The sequence below is a fragment of the Panthera pardus genome, unplaced genomic scaffold (genome assembly GCF_024362965.1).
Source record: "Panthera pardus isolate Hobbes unplaced genomic scaffold, ASM2436296v1 HiC_scaffold_15, whole genome shotgun sequence".
Classification (NCBI taxonomy): domain Eukaryota; kingdom Metazoa; phylum Chordata; class Mammalia; order Carnivora; family Felidae; genus Panthera; species Panthera pardus.
In genome coordinates, this window is record NW_026526710.1 from 43228529 (window position 1) to 43252064 (window position 23536).

Consider the following 23536-nt stretch of genomic DNA (forward strand, 5'->3'; position numbering starts at 1 on the left):
CATTCCTAATTTGCCTGATTTAGATACGCTTACATGACAAATAAAATAGAGTTTAAAATTGTGTCCAAAGCTTCTGTGTCAGTGTAGATTGAGATATGCATCTGTTCTGCCTCAGACTTCTACAGCTTTTGATTAGGAGGGAGAATGTGTTAGAATGGAATATTGGATAGCTGTGTTCTCTTCAGTGATCTGTAATCTGCTAGCATTGTTGTTCCTTTTTAATAAGTTAAATAATTGCATTGAGTGCTAATGCTGGTGCCGCTCATTATCATTATTGGCTGCTTTTTAAACAAATTAAATGCAAGGATAGCCTGTCTTGTCCCTTGTGGTATGAACCAAATCACTTGCCATCATGAAGATGAAAGCACTTGATTTATTTGCATTATGGTTTTGGTCGAGAGCGAATTTATTGGGTGGTGACGGATGAAAAAGAAAAAGATAACCTTTTCCTCCTATATCAAGAAATGTTGGCTAGATTTTGTGCAGCATGTGGGTTACCTTATGAGGTCTTGAATTTGTGAGAATGGTCATTGTCACAATGTCTTTGCCATGGGTTAAAAGGAGCTCAGGGAAATATCAGTTACCACATCACTGGTAAGGTCCCTGGAGGAATCATTCTATTTTCTCTCCTTTCTGCTAAAGAACTTTGGAAGAACTATTTATAGTTGTATAAATCTTTGTGAGAATTTGCTGGACTGACTTAAAAATATGTGATCACGAGGAGAAAAAGCTGTGGGGAAAAAAAACACTTCAGCTATTTTTGTGTGTTTTTAGAATTTGTCCATTTCTTCTTGGGCCTAATTTGTTAGCATATAGTTTTTTATAGTGTTCTCTTATAATCCTTTTTACTTCTGTAAGGTCAGCAGTAATGATCCCACTTTCATTTTTTAATTTTATTTCCTTAAAATATAAAGTAGGTTATTGGTTTGAGATCTTCCTTTTTTTAATGTAGGCATTTACTGCTATAAATTTCCCTCTGAGCACTGCTTTCACTGCATTCTGTAAGTGTAATGTTCCAATGTTGGAACATTGTGTTTTTGTTTTCATTTATCTCTAAGTATTTTCTGATTTCCTTTGAGATTTCTTTGATCAGATGGTTGTTTGAGAGTATGCTGTTGAGTTGCCACATATTTGTGAAATTTTTAATTTCTGTTTTATTGTTGATTTCTAGCTTCATTCCGTATGGGCAGAGGAGATTGTGTGAGTCAATCATTTAAAATTTATTTAGGCTTATTGTGTGGCCTAACGTAGGATCTGTCTTAGAGAATATTCGATGCACACTTGAGCAGAATGCGTATTCTGTTTTTGGAGGGAGTATTCATAAATGTCTGGTAGATCTAGTTGGTTTATAATGTTAAGTCCTCTATTTCCTTATTGATCTTTGTCTAGGAATTCTACCCATTATTGAAAGGGAGGTATTGAAGACTTCAGTTGTTATTGTAGACCCCTATTTCTGTTTTTAGTTCTGTCATTTGCTTCATAAATTTAGGGACTCTGCTGTCTGGTATGTATATCTTCTTGATGAATTGACTCTTTTGTCAACATATCATGTCCTTGTTTATGTCTTTTAACAATTGTTGACTTAAAGTTTATCTTACCTGGTATCAGTATAGCCACACCTGCTTTCTTTGGTTATTATTTGCATGAAATCTTTTTTCCATCTTTTTGCTTTCAGTCTATTCATATGCTTTCATCTAAAGTGAATCTCTTGTAAGGTAGCTTGTTAGTTTGGATCATGTTAGTCTCTACCTTTTGATTGGGGAGTTTAATCCATTTACATTTAAAGTGATTACTCATAAGGAGGAACTTATGATATTTCACTATTTTTCTGTATGCATTGTAGCTTTTTTAAAATCCCTTATCTGTTATTACTACCTCTTTGGTTTGATTTTTGTTGTTGTTGTGTACTATTTTGATACCCTTCTCGTTTCCTGTTGTGTATGTATTTTCAGATATTTTATTGATGGTTACCATGGGTATTACAATTAACATCCTAAATTTGTAATAATCTAATTTGACCTGATATCAGTTTACCTTCAATACTGGGATGTGGGGAAAATAGTCTTTCTTTTTGGCTTTTTACTGTAACTTATAAAGGTCTTCAAAATTTTTCCAGCCTGGATTATCCCCTATTCCCACCTCAGTCACTGAACTGTTTCAGAGATATATGAGTACGCTTTTATTTATAGTGGGCAGTTTCTATATAAAACATAATGGTATGATTTAGTATGGAATAGAATATTTCCATGTAATGTTTATTATTCTGTCATCCAAGTCACTGTTGTGTGTTCCAGTCTTCAGATGGAATTCTTCTGTTGTATATTAATAGCATATGTTCTAAGGATTTTGTTGCCCAAGGCAAAATGGATAATATCTACCCCACCTGGAACCTCAGTAACTTAGCTTAAAGCTAACACTTCCTTAACCATAACCTAATTGATTTTCCCCTGCTTGCCTTTCCCCACACTCATTACTTAGTGCAACTAATGCCACTGTCTGAATTTGTACTACATTATCATCCTTCTTTAAACAGAAGTAATAATCATTTAGTTACGTTTGGATCTAGTTCAAAATTATATTTGTTTTGTAGACTTTGATCTTATAATAATCATTGTGTCACAGATTTAGCTCTGTCCTTACATTTTAGTTCATCCCTGATAGGATTTATTTTTATCTGTACAGTGTGGGAATTTTTACCCTATGAATTTCACAAAAACAAGCTTACTTTTATTAAAAGCAAAATCCCACCATCTCTTTTCATTTGACATCCATCTACTTTTGGTAATCTTTCACATGTTTAGATATAATTATCTAATTAATCATAGTCCATAAACTGAGATTTAAGTAAAGAAGTAGAAAGTGACACATGTGACACAGAGCTTTTGATCTTGCTGCCAGGTGTTTTCCAGCCGAAGATACAGTCTTCTGCACGCCAGTGGTCATGGAGAAGCTTCAGTGTTTTCTGGTTGAAAGGGGCTTTGTGCTTCCTTTAGATGGGATAATAATGATGGTTTTATCATTTGGTCTGAGTCCTTATATTTTCATTGTTAAACCACCCTATTCAACCTAACATAAAGACTTGGGTTAGGCCTGTGTGGTAGACAGGAAGCAACGTGGTAAGATGGGGTTACTGTTGTTTAAATAAGTTTGGGGAATCAATAGGAATAGGGGAGACACTCATTTGCTTAGCATCTGTAAGAATAAAGGAAGGATGCATTAAACCAGAGGCAGTTGTATCTAAATTGGGAGAAGAAGAAGGGGTCTTAGCATGGGGATGAGATTGGGTTAAATTTTAGAAAGTCTGTGTTTCTTTTTAATTTAGTGTTTGTTGTCCTTTTAAAATTAAATTAAGTCAGTAAACTATCCCCAGAGTATCTGAGCACAAAAATGGTAAAGATGAAGTATTTAAGAAACCACTGGTTATTATGTTTATGCCTCATGGTTGGCCTGTAATGTATTCCATATTCTATCTTGTATTATTTAACTTTAAAAGCATTTGAGAATTCGTTTTGTATTAAACGTGAACTAAAATAAGTAGCACTAATACATCCTTGTTCGTTATACTACGGTAATACTCTTTTGATCTAGTTAAATACCAACAATAAAAATTTAATTTAGAAAGAATCTTGGGCATATGAAATCTCTTGGTCCCAGTTAATTGAATCAACCATAAGCACGGGATAAAACAAAGATGGGCTTGGTGCTATACCTATGATTTCCAAGCCAGGCACTGACTGTTAGACTAAATGTTTAAAAACTTTAAGTTTTCCTGTTACACAGTCTCCCACAGTCTCCGTCCCATATTTTGGGTGTCTGATTTACTGAGATGACTAGATGGCAGGATATCTTAAATGCTGATTGGAAAGATTGCATCCGCCAATCCCCATCTTAGGTGTATTTAGAAAGATAGATGAAAATTTTAAAAATATTTAGATTGGAAAGCACTGTCTTACACTCTAGAATATCAAAATAAATAAAGCAGTGTAAATTTTATCATTTTATGGAGCAAATTAAGACAAATAATTATACTTCTCTGTTATGGCTCTCATTTATAAATTATCTACTTACTTTCTCTGACTTTAGTTTCTGTCCAAGTTCATAGCTTAAAGGAGTCCTCAAAACAAGGTTTAGGATATTAAATGTTTGCCTTTTCATCTTATGTTCTATTTTGATTGAAGTTGTACTCACTTGTCAAGGTTAGACCAATCCAGCAATGGAAATGGGGGTGGTAACTTTCATCTTTGATGTGTTTTTTAGTGAAGTGATTGTTTTTTTGTTTGGGATTTTTTTGTTTGATTTTGATTTTGTCTTTGACAGGCCTGAGATTTCATTAAACATAGTAAGGTCTGTAGAGATGGGACAATAATTTAACTAAACAGATTTTAGATTATAGGTACATGGTATACTCTCTTGCTTTCTACTTCCTATTGTTAGGATTTGCTTGGCTTAATTCTCTTTTTTTTCCCCTTGCAGCTTTCTAGGAAAGCTCTGAAATTTGAATGCTTAATAACCTCTCAACTTTCAAGGATGACTAAGGTTTTTTTGTTGTTGTTTGTATTATCAGAAATACAAATATTACATCTTGAAAATTTAGCTCCCTGTGTATGTTGGTTATTATTGTCTTTAGCTGATTTATTAAACCTCATGTAGAATGTGTTGCCTAAGGATCATTAGGAATCTTTTTTTTTTCTCTTTTTTTCCAGGCAAGTGAAAATTACATCCTGTCTAGTGATACCAGATCACAGCTCAAATTTCTTGAAAAGCTAGATCAATTGGAGAAGCAGAGAAAGGATTTAGAAGAAAGAGAAATGCTACTTAGGGTAGCCAAGGTAAGAGCCTACATGATTTATGATTGAACGTGGCCTGGCAAGGAGGTCAGAATTGGCTTTATTGTTGGTTGACTGTCTTGTTTTTATTAAGCTTTGAGATTTCTCTGAAGGATTTCTTGAAATGAGATTACTAATAAAGTCTCTCACAGCCAGGATAGTGTCATACAGTGACTGTCAGCTAATTCAGCTTAATGAGATACAATCTTTTATCTCCTCATTCTCAATTCCTGTGTGCCTAGGATCATACCTACTACCCTTAAGTAAAAATGTTTTTTAAAAATGCTCAAGGTCTTTTTAGGGATATAATTTGATAGGTGCCAAGTTGAATCTGAGAGAGGAAAATTTGGAAATTTATGGGTAAAATTAGGATTAATTAGGATTATATGGAGCAAAATATAGCATGGGCAGAAATGGGTTAGAGAGTGAAAGAACAGGTAAGAAGAAAAGTATCTTATAAATATATATAACTGTATTTATTTCCTTTCTTCTTTATTGAAACATTTTCCTGAACTGTTAGTGCCTGATGGCCTGAAAGCTGGTTCTACCATGGTTTGCATTTTGTTGCTTCACATTTCCTTGTAGTCCTAGGGCCTTTGCATGTAGTCATAAAGGTTGTGCACTAGACTTATTTTTTGTTTTAAACACCTTAGTTTTAATTTTTAGTGTTATTGTCAATCTCCCATATCAGAGTATTTGTTCGTAATCACATACGAATCACCTTTTTAGTTAATTTATTTTGAAGGTATTAATAAATGTTAATTAATTTATTTTGGTACTTAATTTATTTTGGTAATTAATTTATTTTGAGGTATTTCATACTTACCAGGAAAGTTGCTGTACTGTACAAAGAATCCTCCTCTCCTTTTCTCAGATGCCCCCCATTTTTAACATTTTACCGCATTTTCTCCATCTCTATCCTTTCTGCGCGCGCACGCACACACACACACACACACACACACACTATCATTATTCTCTTTCATTCCTTTGTTCTTTCTTTGAATTCAGAGGTTTTTTTTGTTTGTTTGTTTTGTTTTTTTTTTAGTATTTACAAGTAGTGCAATTATCATCTCTAGCCTTTCTCTGAACCTTTTGAAAGCAGGCTTCAGCCGTGATGTCCCATCACTGCTAAACATTCTAGCATGTATTTGTGAAAACAGGACATTCTGCTATATAACCCTCCAAATCAGGCTGTGAACAATATAACACTGCCATGTAATCCACAGACCCCATTCAGATTTCACCAGCTGTCTCGGCTCATTCTCCTTTTCCTCCATGGTTTATTCTTCCATTCAGCAATATGTGTTTTATTTGTTGCCCTCTCTTTTTCAGACTCCTTCAGTTAGATTTCTGACTTTCTCCCTCATGTCTTTGACAAGTTTCAGAAGTATAGGCCTTACCATCTATAGGGTGACTAATAATTCCTGGGTTCATCTGATATTTCCTCATGTCTTAGGTCATGAATTCTTGGCAGGAATATATACATTCTTCCCAGCTGATTATATCAAAAGGCAACCTTGATCACCCAGTTGTGTGGGTGCCTGTCAATTTTCTCCATTTTAAATTTGCCACTTTCCTTTTTCTAATCAGTTTTTCATAGGAAGACATTCCAGGATTATATCAGTGTCCCCTTCCTCATCAAACCTCTGTGTATCCACTTTAGCACCCATAGATGGTGTCTACCTGAATCAGTCACTTCTATGATGGGCACAACTTATAAATACGCAAATAGTGATTTTTAAATTCTCATCCTCTTCTACGTTTATTAGCATTCTACTATGTGGAAGAGCTTTCCTTTCTCTTTTATTCATTTATTCATGCATGCATTCATTGATATCCATATGGGCTCTTGGATTTCTGTGTGATTCAACAGGTTGTAATCCATTACTATTAATTATTATTTTGATGCTCAAATTCCTCCTGAGTGGGAGACCCTTCCAGCTGGCACTTTTCTCTGTTACTCATGTTTCCCATCATTCCCTGAGCTTATCCTTACTTTCTGACACAAGATGTTCCAGGCCCAGCTTTTGCTTGTCCTTCCTCAGCCCTGGAATCAGCCATTTCCCCTAAAGAATCTTGTGTCTTTTTAGTTGAGGATGTTGTCCAGAAACCAAGAATAGAGCTTACAGTGTGCTCATTGCTAATGGGGTGTCATCACATGTAGGCCCTGTCAAGTGGACACATCTAGGAAATATACGTATGGTGTATATGTATGTACCCATGTATTTATATATACACAAACATACATTTGTAACTATTTGTGTGTATATGTTCTAAAACCATAATTTATATGGATACCTCCGACTCCAATATCTTAGGACTTTTTCTAGCCTAAACCTTTCCATGTTTATAAATACTTTCTCCTTAGTCAGATACTTGACTCTTGTTATCCTCAATTTATTTTCTTATGTGCTCAATTTACTTACTTGCTCTGTGTAACTAATCTCCAAAACAGCCATGCTGGCTGCCTTCTCTGTCTGCTACCACTGTTTCCCCTGCCTTCATTTCATTGCCTGTGTAATTAGTAGCCATACTCACTGGCCATGCCTTGGTCGGTCTCCCCAGCCCTTCATCACTCCGCATTCTTGGCCACTGGTCTGTAACTTCATGTCCCCAACCCTCACAAGGAAGTGGTGCACCACAACCTTATCACTGTGCTGTTTCTCACTGCCTCAGTCCCCATGCTGACCCCTCTTGAGCTGGGAAGGACAGCTGGGGCAGGAAGATGCTCTTCCTTGAGCTGTCAAGTATTATAAGCAAGCACACAGTCAATGTGATGAGGTGGTTTATTCATATTTTATTTCCAATTACTGTGCTGTAAACAAAGTCATAAACTATTAAATACTTGTTTAGTTATTATTGGATATAATATAGTCTCATTCTCTCTTGGTTTTTCTTCCTTTGCCAGACTTCTAAATATTAGAGTATCCCAGGTTTTATGATTTTCCTCCCTACTCAAAATACCTTTTACTCTTAATAGGTTTTCCTAACTTAGTAAACAACACAATTGTTTGCCTTGATGTTCAAACCAGAAAACTTAGGAGTCACCTTTAACTCCTTTTCCTCTCCCTACATCCAGTTTACTTCCTGTTCTGTTTCCCAGATGTAGTCTTCATCGTCTCTTTATCACCAGTGTCACCTCTCTGGTCTAAGTCATCTTTCACTTGGACTTCTGTAATGTCTCCTAACTGATCTTGTTTTCCTTTTACAATCTGTTTTTCATACTCTTGTCAGAATAGTGTTTCCATAACAAATCATGTGTGCCTCTATTACTTGAAAACCTCAGTGACTTCCTCTTGCATTTAAAATAAAATCCAAACTTCTTACCAGATCTTAAAAGGTACCCACCTCCCTCTCTGAGCTCATTCCTATCCCTCCCTTCTTCACTCGTCTTGCTCCAGTCTTGCTGACCTTCTTTGAGGGTGCCAAGTGTGCATCTTAGCTAATTAGGCATCTAAACCTGAAAGTTGAGTTCCTATGTCCTACATCTACTCTGGTCTTCATCCTCTCCGAAAGTTGGAATTCTCACCCTTCCAGTTGCTTAGACTAGAATCCTAGGAAATCATCCTTAATTCTCTTTACTTCACACCCTATATCCAGTCCATCAATAAATCTACCTCAAATATATTTCAACCTGATCATTTATCATCATCTTCTCTGTTATGACACTAGTCCAAGCTGCCCTTCTCTTTTTCTAAAACAATGGTTATTTTAGGGGCACCTCGGTGGCTCATTTGGTTGAATGTCCAACTCTTGGTTTCGTCTCAGGTCATGATCTCACAGTTTTGTGAGTTCGAGCCCCACATCAGGCTCTGTGCTGATCAGCACAGAGCCTGCTTGGGATTCTCTCTCTCTCTCTCTCTCTCTCTCTCTCTCTCTCTGCCCCTCCCCGACTCCCTCGGTCTCTGTCTCTCTCAATAAATAAATAAACTTAAAAAAAATAAAACAATGGTTGTTTTAGAGTAGTCTCCTCCATTGTTCTGTGTGCCTGTACCTCCAATCTTGGGTCCCTACGGTTCTGCATCCACTGCACAGCAGCCCGAGTGATCTAAGGTGTTGTATCAGTGGCATCTCACTCCTGTGCTCCAAGCCCTATAGTGGCTTTTTCTTATAACTAGAATTAAACCCCAACTCCTTATCATGGCCTATGTGGTCTCCAATCCATCTCTTTCAACTTTTCTCTATGTTCTAGCTACCTGGGCCTTCTTTCTTTACTTAATTTTTAAAGTTTGTTTGTTTATTTTGAGAAAGAGAGCACGCAATGCACGAGCATGTGAGTAGGGGAGGGGCAGAGAGAGGGAGAGAGGGAATCTCAAGCAGGCTCCACACTGTCAGCTCTAAGCCTGACATAGAGCTCATGAGATCATGACCTGAGACAAAATCAAGAGTCAGATGGTCAACTGACTGAGCCACCCAGGTACTCCTCTTTCACCAAGCTTATTCCATTTTAAGTCTTTTGCAATGACTGTGCCTTTTGCTTGGCGTATTCTTCCCCCATATTTTTGCATGGCCGCCTCCTTCTTGTCGTCCAGATCTCTACTCAAATGTCACTTCTTTCAGATGTCTTTTCTCCCTTCCTAGCTAAAGAAGTACTTACCCCCCCACACACACACATACTCCTTCCTCTATTACATATTTTATTTTATTTTTATTTTTATTTGAGAGAGAGGGCAGGGTAGAGGAGGTGGGGGAGAGAGAGAATGTTAAGCAGGCTCCATGCTCATCACAGAGCCTGATGCAGAACTTGACCCCATGACCCTGGGATCATGACCTGAGCCAAAATCAAGAGTTGGATGCCCACCTGACTGAGCTGTGCAGGTGCCCCCAATTTTATTTTCTTTAATATAACTTACCACTATCAGTAATTGTTTTTTTATTTTCCCCATCATAAATGCTTTACATATCGTAACTGTATTTAATTTTTATAAAATTTATTGTTTTATTATTTTCTTAAAATATAAGTCTCTTGAAAGCAGGACTTCATCTTGTTATTTCATTTCTGTATCTCCAGGCTCAAAATAGGCACATAGAGTAGAATTTATACTATGAATAATCATTAAATACTGTTTGACAAAGACTTGCTACTCAAATGTACCCATTTCATACTGGGGCAAAAATTATATACTCACAAATATATATACACATATATGTACATACACACGTTTTTATATAAGTGCATATATACACACTGCTTTGTCTCTTAATACAGGTGGAATAATAAAGGATTTTATCTTAGTTTGGGCTGAAGTGAAGTTGTTTTAACAGATAGGGGACGGGGCGCCTGGGTAGCTCAGTCGTTTGGGCGTCTGACTTCAGATCAGGTCATGATCTCATAGTGCGTGGGTTCGGGCCCCTCAATGGGTTCTGTGCTGACAGCTCAGAGCCTGGAGCCTGCTTCAGATTCTGTGTCTCCCTCTCTCTCTGCCCTTCTGCTCGTGTACTGTCTCTGTCTCTCAAAAATATATAATCATTTTTGAAAAAGTTTAATAGAAAGGGGACAAAATGAAGAAGAAAATTATTAGTTTTGGTGGAGTCTTATGTAGGTATTTAATTAAGGTGTTTAAAATTACAAGGCACTTTTAAATCTAAACGGTTTCTTTCTTTCCTTAACAAAAATACCAATAAATCAGTAAAATGTATCCAGTAAATTTAGTAAATAAGAAAATACCTTTAGCTTTTATTTTGTTAGCTACCTTTAGGTAGCTGATGTTCCATTTCATAGAACAAATATTCAGATTTATAAAGAGTTAGATAACTTTGTTAGAGAAAAAAGAATACTCTGCAGCATATTTTTCAGTGGACAAATGTTCATAGTTTCAGAAATGAAGTTCCTTACTGTTGGTTTCATCATAGTATTGCATACAGAAGATAGTTTTCTCCTTACAGCAATCCTGTAAGATTATTCATTTTTGGAATGTTGAACTGAATCAGTATGGAAAGCAATATTTAATAAACATTTATTGGGCATTTAATTGTGCACAGCATTCAAGTAAGTGCTGTGGAGGACCCAGAGATGACAAGATACTCTAATGAAAACACTGGGGTGTATTTCCTACTTAATTTTTTAAAATTCTACTTTTAAAGAGATAGTGATTTGGTTCAAAGTCCATCAGGTTCCTGATTTTATGTGATTTATTTTTAAGTGTTTATTTTAATTCCAGTTAATTAGCATACAGTGTTAATATTAAGTTATATGCCAGTTAATCAGGCATCCAGTATAGTGATTCAACAGTTTTGTACATTGATTTTAATAGTCTTGGTTTTAATAGTCCTTGAAATACCATAGGTTTTTCCAAAATGGCTTCACCTGAAGATTAGCCAGTGTTGATTGCTTTCCTTCATTTGAGCCAACAATTATCCTTCTATTCTTTTCCTTCATCTGTACCATCCGTTTTTTAATTTTTAGTGTTCTAACAAGAACAGCGTCATGCCTCAACTGGACCTGACTGACATCGTTAGCATCATTTTCAGTATAAGCTTCCTTGGGGCTAGAGCCGCAGCAGCCGGCCCAGATGATGGGAGGGAGGGGGCGTAACGGAGGGAGTGCACCAGACTGGATTGAGGCATTTTCCCCTGGAGCTAAGGTTTTCAATCACAAGAGAAAATTGTCATTTATTAAATATTTAACGGCAACTATGGTGTTTAGATGCTAGTAATTTCTATTAAAATTTTCTTTTCCTTTGATAGAGTCGTTCCAATAAAGAAGATCCAGAACAGCTGAGATTAAAGCAGAAAGCCAAAGAGGTAGGACTTTCAAGTTACCATGCTTGTCTTTGTGTTGGAGGGAAGGTTGGCAGCTCTCTCCTGGCAATTAGGTCAGGGTTTATTTTGCTGTTGCATACCATTTGCAGAAGCCTTGGGGAAGGACAGGAACTGCTCAAGGCAAGGGCAGTACTTCAAATGAGGTCAATGAGTTATGTGCTCTCTTTTTAAAATTTATTTTCAAGGCTTAGGCCTGTCTAGAAATGGCTCTTTGTAAACTACAGTGGTGTACTTGGAGGAATATAATGTGGGATTAAAAAAAAGAAAAAAAAAAAAAGAAACTTCTGAGATTTAGCATCTGGGACTGTACAATAGGCTACATTTTTCCAGGGTAATTGTTCGTTTTGTAAATCTGATACTGCTTATAATTCTTTGGCTGGGAGGTGGTACTGGGATTTAGTTTTAAATGGAAAACGCCTCTGGCTTTTAATTTTCTGGGCCCAGCAGTTTTCTGTTCTGGAATGGAGCCCTTGTTTCACACAGTTCATGTTTAGCTGCAGGGGTTTTAGTTTATAGCTTAGACTGGTTAAGCTTTTACTCCCAGAGGCCTCTGCATAGCAACTGTAGAAATCAACAAATAAGTTCATTTATGTCTGCAGCCTCCTCTCAGTAGCTGACTTTTTACATTTCCCAATATCCATTTCCTGACTTTTCTAGCCCCAGAGAAAAAAGCTCCACTAATTGGAGCTTATTTTAATTGAGCCTTAATATTGGATCTCACTGGAGTTGCCCCCAGAGCTGCTGAGAACAGAAGGAAATGAAAGTACCTAAGGTTGAAGATGTGGTGTGTGTTTGGGTGTGTGTGAAATTTTTCACTTGACCTACAGATTCTTTTCCCTGCTGAATAAATCATCAAGCCTGTTCACATTTCTGATTAAGGATCTGACAGCAGACGATAATAAAGACAATTGAGGTGTGAGACGTGTGATATGGAGCTGAAGAAATTGGTTTCTATAGTTACTTGACTGATTTCATGCAATTTTTAAGGATCTTTGTGCTAAATAAGAGTGATTTCCTGAGCAACCTTTTTCCTTAACTGTGCCTCTTGAACTATGAAATTTGTTGTTGCTTAACATTGCAGCACTCGGCTCCTAGGTGCCAGCAGCAGCAGGTTATTTATGAATGTTTTCAAGGCCCTTATTGTTTGGATTAATGTAGGAGCTGAGGCAAAACAAATGGAAATCTAGTAAGATTCTTACAATCAGTGTGGTATGTTTTCACTAAAATAGAGAAGGAAAATGCATGAACTCTGGATGGAGAGGTTTCTTCTGGATTGAGATGAGGAGAACTGGAAAGGGAGAACATTAGAAAGGATTGAAGTCAGACACATTTCAACAACAGAACACTTCTAATACTCATTTCTGTTCAGCAGAAAATTTATCTAAAGATGTTATCTGAAAAAATTAGTATGAGAACTATACCCATTACCCTCTTTAAGCAAGCCTGGCTTCATAGGTTATTTGGGAATGGACAACCTATTGTTCTGAAACACAAGCATTCCTCTTTGTTTCAATTAAGGACCAATTAGATGCTTATCTTACTTTCTTGTGATTCCACCCCCTTTTGGGAAAACACATATCAGAAAGCTTGCCCTTTTATCTTTAAAAATCTTATCCCATCTTTTCCTTTTTCAAAAACCTTCATTAACATCTGGATTGATTAATTTTTCCTTCAGGTTTGTATGGGATGGTTTTGTTTGGTTGGTTTTTCTTTTAATATTGTGTTTAATTGTTCCCTGAGGGATGAATAGGTGGACAGTATTTTTCAAAGAAAATTGTAAAAGTAAGTATGCAAAAAAAAAAAAAAAAAGAAAGAAAAAAAAAGTACCTCTCTTATGAGAGCAGGTGGTAGCAAACCTGTTTTTTCCCCTCTTTTTGCGCCTCCATTTATTTTTTTTCCTAGCAAGATTTAAAGGACTGTATAATTTCTTTCCAAAATATTTTGAAAGTTTCCTAGTTGCATACTATCCTAAATCTTTCAATTAAAAAAAAAAAAAAAAATCAAATACACTGGCCTCATTCCAAGAACAGAGCCACTTTGTATTAGTTGCAAATGTTTGATGAAACTGCAATATTGTCATTTTTGTGACATTTCCTTTGCCCCCTAGAGCTTTTAATAACTTTAGTATTCTAAGGGCCTCTAATTTAGAATCAAACTCACAGGGATACCATATTGTGTTTCGTTGCAAAAGTCATTGACTCTATCTTAATATAGTTGAACTGTTCTCTTGTGTGGTAATTTGTAAGGTTATCACTTGGGATGTGCTAATTGTTATCACACTGGTATAAACTATAAAGCTTTCATTTGTGATTTTTTGGTATTTGGTCTGTCTGGGAAGTTTTCTTTGTTCAACTGTGAAAATTAGCATGGATTCCTTTCAGTTGCTCAATTTAAAATTTGTTTGCTTTCTTTTTCCAGGTAACTAGCTACCTACCAACCTAGTCATAGGAAGTAGATTAAGGAGAATACCTTATGAATGCAGAACTCCAGATAACTATTTAGAGAAGTTGTAGGCTTTGTTGATCCTGAGAAATGTTTCAGCAATGTTTCTCACGTAAATATTAAATAACTTGAATCCCCTTCATACATAATTTTATAATCTATGGTGGTTTCAACCGTTTAGGATAGAGTTTTGATCTTGATCATTTCTCCTGGGTGTTTTCTTCTCTATTAATACCATTTTTGAGTCTCTTCATTTCTTTTTTGCATTCTGGGTATAAGGACAAACTGTGTTAAATCAGGCAGGTTTTTATAAACGTGTCTGATAATTTTTTTTTCATCCTTCCCATCGACTTCCAATTTTGACATTCTTATTTGGAGCTTAAAAAAAATAGGCTGCCCTTGGGATTTGCCTCCAGTCTAGTCTCAGTCCATTGAAGTGGCTCCTTCTGCATACTGTTCTTATTGACCTGACAGGTTATCTGTCTGTTTGAAAACCTCATTGTTGTCTGGCTGAAATGTCTATGGATATCCTTGTAATTCAGACATCTTAGTCTCAACTTTGGGGCTGTTTCCTGCCCCCTCCTCCCTTTTTCTATTTTTGCCTGAGGAAAAAAGCAACAATATTTTAGAGTGTAAGCACTCTATTGTAACTTTATATTTTAAATATCAATACTTTTGGGGCGCCTGGGTGGCTCAGTCGGTTGAGCGTCCGACTTCGGCTCAGGTCATGATCTCGCGGTCCGTGAGTTCGAGCCCCGTGTCGGGCTCTGTGCTGACAGCTCAGAGCCTGGAGCCTGTTTCAGATTCTGTGTCTCCCTCTCTCTCTGACCCTCCCCTGTTCATGCTCTGTCTCTCTCTGTCTCAAAAATAAATAAACGTTAAAAAAAAATTAAAAAAAATAAATAAATATCAATACTTTTAAATTCTGGTTTAAAAATTTTTTCCTACGTATGTTTCCTAAAATTGAAGTACTGACATTCTTCCATTTTACCATCTATTTGTGAAAAGTTTTAGATGGATTACTAATTGCCAAATTCTAACTTCAAGCAGGTAGGTACATCTTTGTTTAATGCAGCTGTAGGCTTGTCGAAATACGTGCTGTGTATCCTAGATTATCATCTAGCCTTCGATGTTTTCCGTTCTTACCACATCATCCAGAATTCTGAGGAGCAAGCCACCTGACCTTGGAGTTCATACATCCTGATTCCTTAAACATTTGTTATATATACTGTGACCCTTCTTTCCTTTTGAATATATCCTCTTTCTCCTTTGGGAGATGTGAATTCAGCACATCTGTGCAGAATGAGACAAAGAATTCATTTACTTCCTTTTAACAACTCCTAGCATTCCCACTTTCATTTGTTACCAGACAATAGAGGAAAGAAAAAGGAATGCAAGACCTGTACCTGCTGGCACTTAGCTTCACAGGGCAACCAGTAAAAACTGTTATATTGGTATGAAAAAGACAAAAGATTTTTGTTTTTTTAATTTTTTCTATGTTTATTTATTGCAAGAAAGTGCCTGCACTTGAGCAGAAAAAGAACAGAGAGAGAATCCCAAGCAGGCTCTGTGCTGTCAGCACAGAGCCTGATACGGGGCTCGATCCCACAAACTGAGATCATGACCTGAGTCAAAACCAAGGGTCAGACACTTAATCAGTTGAGCCACCCAGGAAGCCCCTTAGATGAAAAATTTAAAGATACGGCGTCCGTGAAATGTGATAGTTAAGGCTGTTAAATTATAGCAATTTGTATTTAAACTTATGCTAGTTCTGCATGAGTGAAAACTCATGGAACACTAGACAGGACAAAATGAAACTTGTCATTTTAAATATGTGTGTGTGTGTATGTGTGTGTGTGTGTGTATACATATACATTTTTTTTGGTCATTAAGAATCTATTTTAGCAATCCAGTTAATTTAGTATGGAGAAGACATTTGTAAAATGACAAGTTGTAAAAAGCTTGTGTACATAGAGAAACAGATGCAGACATTTCAAAGCATTGATAGTCTAGGATAGAGGTTCTCAAACTTTGGTGGACATGAGTATTATCTGGAGGGTTTGTTAAAATACAGATTGCTACCCCCCCCCCCCCCGCCCCCTTCCTAGTTTATGATGCAGTAGGTCTGGGCGAGGCTTGAGAGTTTACATTTCTAACAGATTTCCAGGTAATTCGCTATTGCTGCTGCTCCTCTGGAAATCACACTTAGAACCATTGGTCTAGGAGGAGAAGGAAGAGGACCTTTAAAATCGACCACTTTTATTTTCCCGTTGACTAAATGGTCATAGAAGGTCAAACAAAATACTGTGATTTGGGAATCTAAGAGTTGGCATCTTGAACTGGCATTGTTCAGTTACCATTCAGTAAATTCTCTTCTGGGAGCTGAGAAATGGATATTTTCTCAAGAGATGTATATTGGTTGTATCTCTTGATTGGTGTACCTTACATAGGAAAGATAGTGTTTTATTTAGAGCTTCATCAGAAGGTTACATGCATTAATTTGGAAGTATAGGATCTGTGTGGCCTGAGGGACATTCTACCCTTTTGGTAGAAGAGGTATGTATTATAAGAGAAATAGCATTGAACTAGAAGTCAAGAGTCTTCAATTCTAGATTCAACCTGCCATTGACTACATCTCACTTTGGGGAAGTTACTTTACTTCTTGAACTTAACCCATTTCCTTTTTTCTTTTTTTCAAACATCACAAGTAAGATTTTTTATTTGTCACCATTAAATGTCTGAATTTTAAACAGATTCTTGGACTGATGGCTCATATCCATCAGCTCGTTCAACTTTAGCACCGGTGTCATCCCCAGTAGCTTTTCCAGAACTACTGCCTTCACCATGAAGCTCCATGAGCTTTCCCAATTCAGACTTGGGCTTCTTGAGCATTTTTACTTTTCTAACAAAGACATCATGGAGTGGATAAATAGACTGACAAGCCTTCTCTGTGTCTTTTCCAATGCTGTCTGGAATTAGTTTATTGACCACTTCTTTCAAGTAATTTGTCTGCACCTCTCGGGTCATGATTTCCATTATCTTTTTCCTAATTTGTCAGACCTATTGGTGCTGAGCATAAGAGGTCTTCCAAATCCAATTGTGGCGTTTTTTAGTAAAACCGACACAAAAGAAGCGAAGAAATTACCCATCGGTAGTCTTGACATCAACATGGGTTTCAATCATGGTCTGCCATTTTTTGACCATGGAGCACATTTTGTCCCGGGTAAGATCCATGCCATGGAAATTAGTCAGGTTTTGCCCTGAACATCTTCAGTAATTAGCTTCAATTTCCCACATGCAACTTCATCATTCTCCAGATCAGCAAGGCTTACTTCAAACACAGGACCCTTGAGGCCATCAGATGCGATTTTGGTTCCTTGAGTTCTTGTGACTTGTGTTTTCCCAATATTTCTTATATTAAACATTGCTGGTGCTTTCACATCATACCAATCTTTCTTTGAAAATGGATCAACCACTTTCTTCTTGGCTCCCTTTTTGCCGCCTTTCGTAAGGTGCTTGTTCTTGCTGACCACCATGTGGCACTGCTCAGGGAGCCAAAAGGGCCCCAGTTTCCTCTTATAGTTGATCCTTGAACAACACAGGGGTTAAGGTCACTATCCCCCTGTGCAGTCAAAAATCTATGTATAACTTTTGATTCTCCTCAAATATATCTACTAATAACCTTCTGTTGATAGAAAACCTTACTGGTAAAATAAACAGTTGATTAAAACATTTTTGTCTGTTCTATATATTATATACTATATTCTTATTCTAAGATAAGCTAGAGAAAAAATATTAAGAAAATCTTAAGAGAAAATACATTTCTAGTACTGCACTGTATCCCAAAAAATCATATATAAGTAGACCCATGCATTAAAACCCTTGTTGTTCACACCCTATTTAAAATGAACAGAGGGGTGCCTGGATGGCTCAGTCTGTTAAATGTCTGACTCTTGATTTCTGCTCAAGTCATGATCTCGTGGGTCGTGGGTTTGGGTCCTGCATTGGGCTCTGCTCTGACAGTGTGGAGCCTGCTTGGGATTCTCTGTCTCCCTGCCCCTCCCCAGCTTGCATGCTGCTCCCCCCCTCCTCAAAATAAATTTTAAAAAATAATAACAAAATAAAGTGAATATAACAGCACATGTTCTGCTTATGTAACATAGCTGTCATAATTTAGGGAAAGGTGAGGTGTAAAAGGAAAAATAGTTACTTAAAAACATTAGCTATAGAAACATTTAAGATAGATGCCATCAAGCTCTTAAATAAGCTCGATACTGACCCATAGATATGTAATTTTTTTTCCTTTGTTTTTTTTCTTTCAAGAAGACTGGAAAGAAGGTTGAAAAAAAAAGAATGTAAGAGGAAGACATGGAGGGGGAGGGTTCTGTAATCTAATACAAATTATATTTGTTTTAAACAATATAGAAATCAAGTATTGTGTTTAAGTCTAAGGAAGAAAGTGTCTAATTGAGATCAGAGAATGTGCTATTTACTGAAATGTAGAGATGGATTAGAAGGGCAGACTAACAAGGCATTGGACTCTACATTCCAGATCCCAAGTATCTCAGGTGTTCTGGACAGTAGCTTGACATCATAAGAACTAGCATTAGTGGTTGGGAGAAAAAAAAATACTCAGACCATGTATTGTTAGGTTTGGTGGATTGCCTGCTTAATACTTGTCTTTTAAGGGTTGAAAGCGATGCTATGTTTCTATTGTTGTATCCCTGAATTTTAGGTGAGATGGGGGGAGGTAGTTATTGTTTTTTAACTTGCTTTGTTGGTTCTGTTGACTTAGAATTCATTTGTTAATGGTGTTTAGTGTGGTATTGTTTGCTTCTTTTGTAGTATAATATTTTAGGATTTAACCTTGTTTTCCCCAGTAAGTTGCAGTAATTTAGAAGTGATTATTAGCATTGTTGAGAATTTTAGAGTTTGGCCAATTAATTTTTACAAAGCATATCTAAAATTCTACCTAAATGTTTACTATTTAAAAAACATCTATTGGTGGTAGGGTTTTATTATTCCTACGTACACATAACGTTAACTGTGAAATCTAAGCAACACACTATTCGTAATTCTTTGCAGAATTCAAAACTAGGTAGCGTACTTTATTTCTCTTATTTTTTCAGATTCTTTCAAATATTCCTATTTAGTGGCAATAGCTATTTTCATTGCTACTAATGTATGTTGTTTGGACAGCATACATAAGCTCTGGGGGAGACATTAACTCATCTCTCAACTCTGTCCTTTATACCTTATTATCACTTTCTAAAAGTTCATAGCAAAATCAGACTGAGGATGATAGCACTTCATATTTCTGGATCATTTGTTTTGAAGGACAGCTCTGCTGTTGTCTCTTGTACTTTCAGCACCTGCCTTTTTTTTTTTTTTTTTTTAAATATCTTGCCTGCCTTAAGCATGAAAAAGAAACACAGTTTTGAATTTTCTATAGTGTCAGTGTCATAATTATCTAAATAATTTAGTCCTTCCTGTTAATAATGTCCTTGTGTCCGTGGAGGGACTTGACTATATAATACTTGATTTATTCATTCTTTATGCATCTCCTCTAATTCTGCTTCAGTTTTGCTTTCCTTTTTCATTAATTTTTTAAAAAATCTTTTGTCTTTCAAAATGATGTGCTTAGCATCAAGAAGTACCTCTGTTGACCTTTACATCTGAGAGTTTGTGTGATCTTTAAGGTAATCTGTTAATGTGTTTTGGACTTGATTAAAGTGACTATTATCATAGTTGTACTTAAAAATGAACAGAGACAGATACTAAACATCAGGAATAAAATAATCTTCAACCACCATTGCTCTATTGCTCTCTAGGGCACTGACTTGGATTTTAGGGGACCTATGCTTATTATCAGAGAAGACTGTGATAAGGGAAATGAAGGCTTCTGCCTTTTTCATTAGCCATAGGAAGGAGTAAGGGTACTCTTAAAAGAGAACTTGCCAAGCCTGTTAGATCTTTTTGGACCAAAGTGTGTGTTGCTGGTGTAAGTAAGCAAGCAGGCTTTAAGTTTTATGAAACAAAGCTTAGTAGGAATATAATTTAACAGAAACCTGTTGTCAGAATTCTGGTTAAACCAGCTTTTAAAGGTTTCAGTTGGTGAAGTAAAAACACTTCCGACTGTCTCTCCCACTGAATACAGCTATAAAACCTGAACAGAATGCATGGAGAAGCTATGACGGTTTTGAAAATAGTAGGCAAATTGGGGAAAAAGATGAGACTTCAAAATACCATGAATCCAGCAGTGAGGTTGCCATCCCTCCTGCACCTCCCCACCCCCATTCTTCGTGCTGCTTACTGTTGACATGGACAGTCACAGATATGTATGGCAAAGCAGAGTAATTAAAGCCCCCAGCTTTCTGGCCAGAGGACAGAAAGAGGAGACTAGGGAACCAGAAATTACTGGGAAGATTGTGAAATGGGAAGAGCTCAGGAAAGCAAGCCTGTATTATTATTTTAGACTCCTAGGCCCACTCTTGAGCAACACATTTGTCATATGTGAATCTGATTCTAATCAGCATACATAAAGACTTTAAGAATGGAACTAACAGGGGAGATTTAGTAGCTCAGTCGGCTAAGCATCTGACTTTAGTTCATGGTCTGACAGTTCAGGTCATGATCTCACAGTTCATGGGTTCAAGCCCCACATCGGGTTCTGTGCTGACAACTCAGAGCCTGGAGCCTTCTTTGGATTCTGTGTGTGTGTCTCTCTCTGCCCCTCCCTTGCTAGTGCTCTGTGTCTCAAAAATAAATAAACATTAAAAAAAAAAAAAAAAAGAAGTGGAACTAACAGAGCAATGCTAGGTCCCAGACTGACCACCAAGTGGTCCGCATTTGGGACATATCCAGTGAGCACTACAAAGGCTTTGAAAACTGAACTCGTATTGGAGCTTGAGCTAACAGAAGATACATCGGAACTTGTGGCCTAAATCTAACTGACCTGTTCTGCATACTAAAATTAAAATGTCATATTCCAAAGGATTTAAAGAAGACCCAGAGTCTTATAATATTTAAAATGTTCAGGGTACTATTCAAAATTACTTGACTTGAAGAATCAGGAATAAATTTCTAAAATAGAAATTTATTTTTTTAAATGGAAATTTTAGAACTGAAGATAATAGTAATCAAAATAAAACACTTGGCTGGATAGTTGAAAAGAGACAAAAGAGTAAAGAGTGAACTTGAAGATGGACAAGTAGAATTTATCTAATCCAAAAACTAAGGAGAAAACTGATCAAAAACAAAAAACAGAAAAACAGAGCCACAGAGACCTGTGGGACAATGACCAAAGGTCTGGCATTAATGTTATTGAAGTCCCAGAAGAGAAAGAGTAAGATGCTAAAAATATGTTTGGAAAAATAATGGCTAACAACCTCCCAAATTTAGAAAGACATAAACCTAAAGATTCCAGAAGGTCTGTGAACCCCCAAACAGGTTAATCACAGAGAAAGTCAGATTCAGTTGCATCTAAGAAAACTAAAGACAGAGAAAAAATTCTTGAAACTAGCTAGAGAGGTGTACACTTGTCTAATAAGGGACAGCAATTCAAGTGATTGTAGATTTCTTATCAGAAACCATGGAAACCAAAAGAAAGTAGCAAAATATTTTTAAAGTGCTGTAAGAAAAAAACTGTCAACCAACCCAGAATGCTATATCCTGTGAAAATACCCTGCAGTAATAAAGGTGAAATAAAGACAGTGCAGGAACAAGAATAGAATCTTTTGCCAGTAGACCTACTCTAAAAAAAAAAATGCTTAAGGAAATTGAAGTTCTTCAGAATGAAGTGAAAATGATACCAAAGGAAAATTTTAAACATTAGGAATTAAGAAAAAGCAACAGAAATGGTATATAGTCTGCCTTTAAGCTTTTTAAAATATTAAAAATAAAAATTCTAACATTGTCGGATTTTCAGTGTATACATATGTAAAAATAAGAAAATTATAACAGAGTGTGGGGAGTAAAAGGATATAAGGTATCTGTATTCCACTTGAATTGGTAAATTATGGATTCTAAGACTGAAATTTTAATTTTTTTTTAAACATTTATTTACTTTTGAGACAGAGACAGAGCATGAACGGGGGAGGGTCAGAGAGAGAGAGGGAGACACAGAATCTGAAACAGGCTCCAGGCTCTGAGCTGTCAGCACACAGCCCGATGTGGGGCTCGAACTCACGAGCTGTGAGATCATGACCTGAGCCGAAGTTGGACGCTTAACCGACTGAGCCACCCAGGCGCCCCGCTAAGTAGACTGAAATTTTAAGTAAGTATACTGTAATTTCTAAAGCCACCACTTAAAACAATAGGTAAATTAAAGTGAAATATTTAAAGTTCAGGTAACCCAAAAGAAGTAGGAAAAGGGAAACAGAAATGAAAAACAGAAGGAACAAACAGAAAAGAAATAATAAAATGGTAGACCTAAATCCAAAAACATCTAAGTTGTTCTATTAAGTGTAAATGGTCTAAATATACCAGTTAAAAGATAGAGATTGTCAGAATGGATTTCAAAACCATGACTAAATTATATGTTTACAAAGAGACTCATTTCAAATGTAATGATGTAGGTAAAAGTAAAAGGATAGGAAGAATGCTTATGTTAGAGAAGAAGAAAGGTCTCAAATTAATAATCTAAGCTTTTATCTTAAGAAACTGGTAAAAGGAGAGCAATATACATCCAAAGCAAGCAGAAGAAGGTCAATAATAAAGATAAAAGCAGAAATCAATGACTTTGATAACAAAAGGAAAAAATAGACAGTAAAACCAAAAGCTAGTTCTTTTATCATAAAATTGACAAATCTCTAATTAGACTGAGAAAGAAAAAAGATGCAAATCACCAATATCAGGAAAAAAGAGGTGGAAATCACTACAGACCCTGCAGGGTAAGGGAATACAAAAGAACAACTCCATGCAAGTAGTTCAACAACTTAGATGAAATGACCAGTTTTTTCAAAAGCACCATCTATCAAAACTTAGCCAAGTTAGGTAGCTAACCTCAGTAGTTTTGTAATTATTAAAGTTAATTTATAGTTAAAACCTTTCAATGAAGAAATCTCCAGGCATAGATCATTTTACTTATTAGTAAATTCTCCCAAAAATTTATAGAAGAATTAATACCGTGTCTCCACAATTTCTTTCAGGAAACAGAAGAGTTAGGAACTCTTCCAGTTCATTTTATGAGACCAGTATTATCCTGATAACTAACCAGAAAAACATTACAAAATAGGAAAACACTTCGGTATCCTTTGTGAACATAGATGTAAACATCTTCAACAAAATATTAGCAAATCAAATGTAGCAATGTATAAACATAACATATCATGACCAAGTGGAGTTTACCCCCCCAGGAATGCAAAGCTGTGATTTAAAAAATCAGTGAATGTAATCTACCATATTAACAATCTAAGAAAGATCATATCAATTAATGCAGAAATACATTAGATGGATTTCAATATGTATTAATAAAAATAACTCTCAAAAATCTAGGAATGAAGAGG

The 23536-nt window shown here is 36.3% G+C and overlaps 1 protein-coding gene and 1 pseudogene across 1 annotated transcript in view; one reads left to right on the forward strand and one right to left on the reverse strand.

Moving 5' to 3' along the window:
• The window catches only part of TAF4B (TATA-box binding protein associated factor 4b), a 124403-nt gene that overhangs the window by 65220 nt on the left and 35647 nt on the right, over positions 1-23536 (forward strand). Inside the window, exons 12-13 of the mRNA XM_019465502.2 lie at positions 4704-4829; positions 11514-11570. Coding sequence (XP_019321047.1) covers positions 4704-4829; positions 11514-11570 — 183 coding nt within the window. The remainder of the gene's footprint in view (positions 1-4703; positions 4830-11513; positions 11571-23536) is intronic.
• On the reverse strand, positions 16734-17566 carry LOC109276469 (40S ribosomal protein S3a-like; annotated as a pseudogene).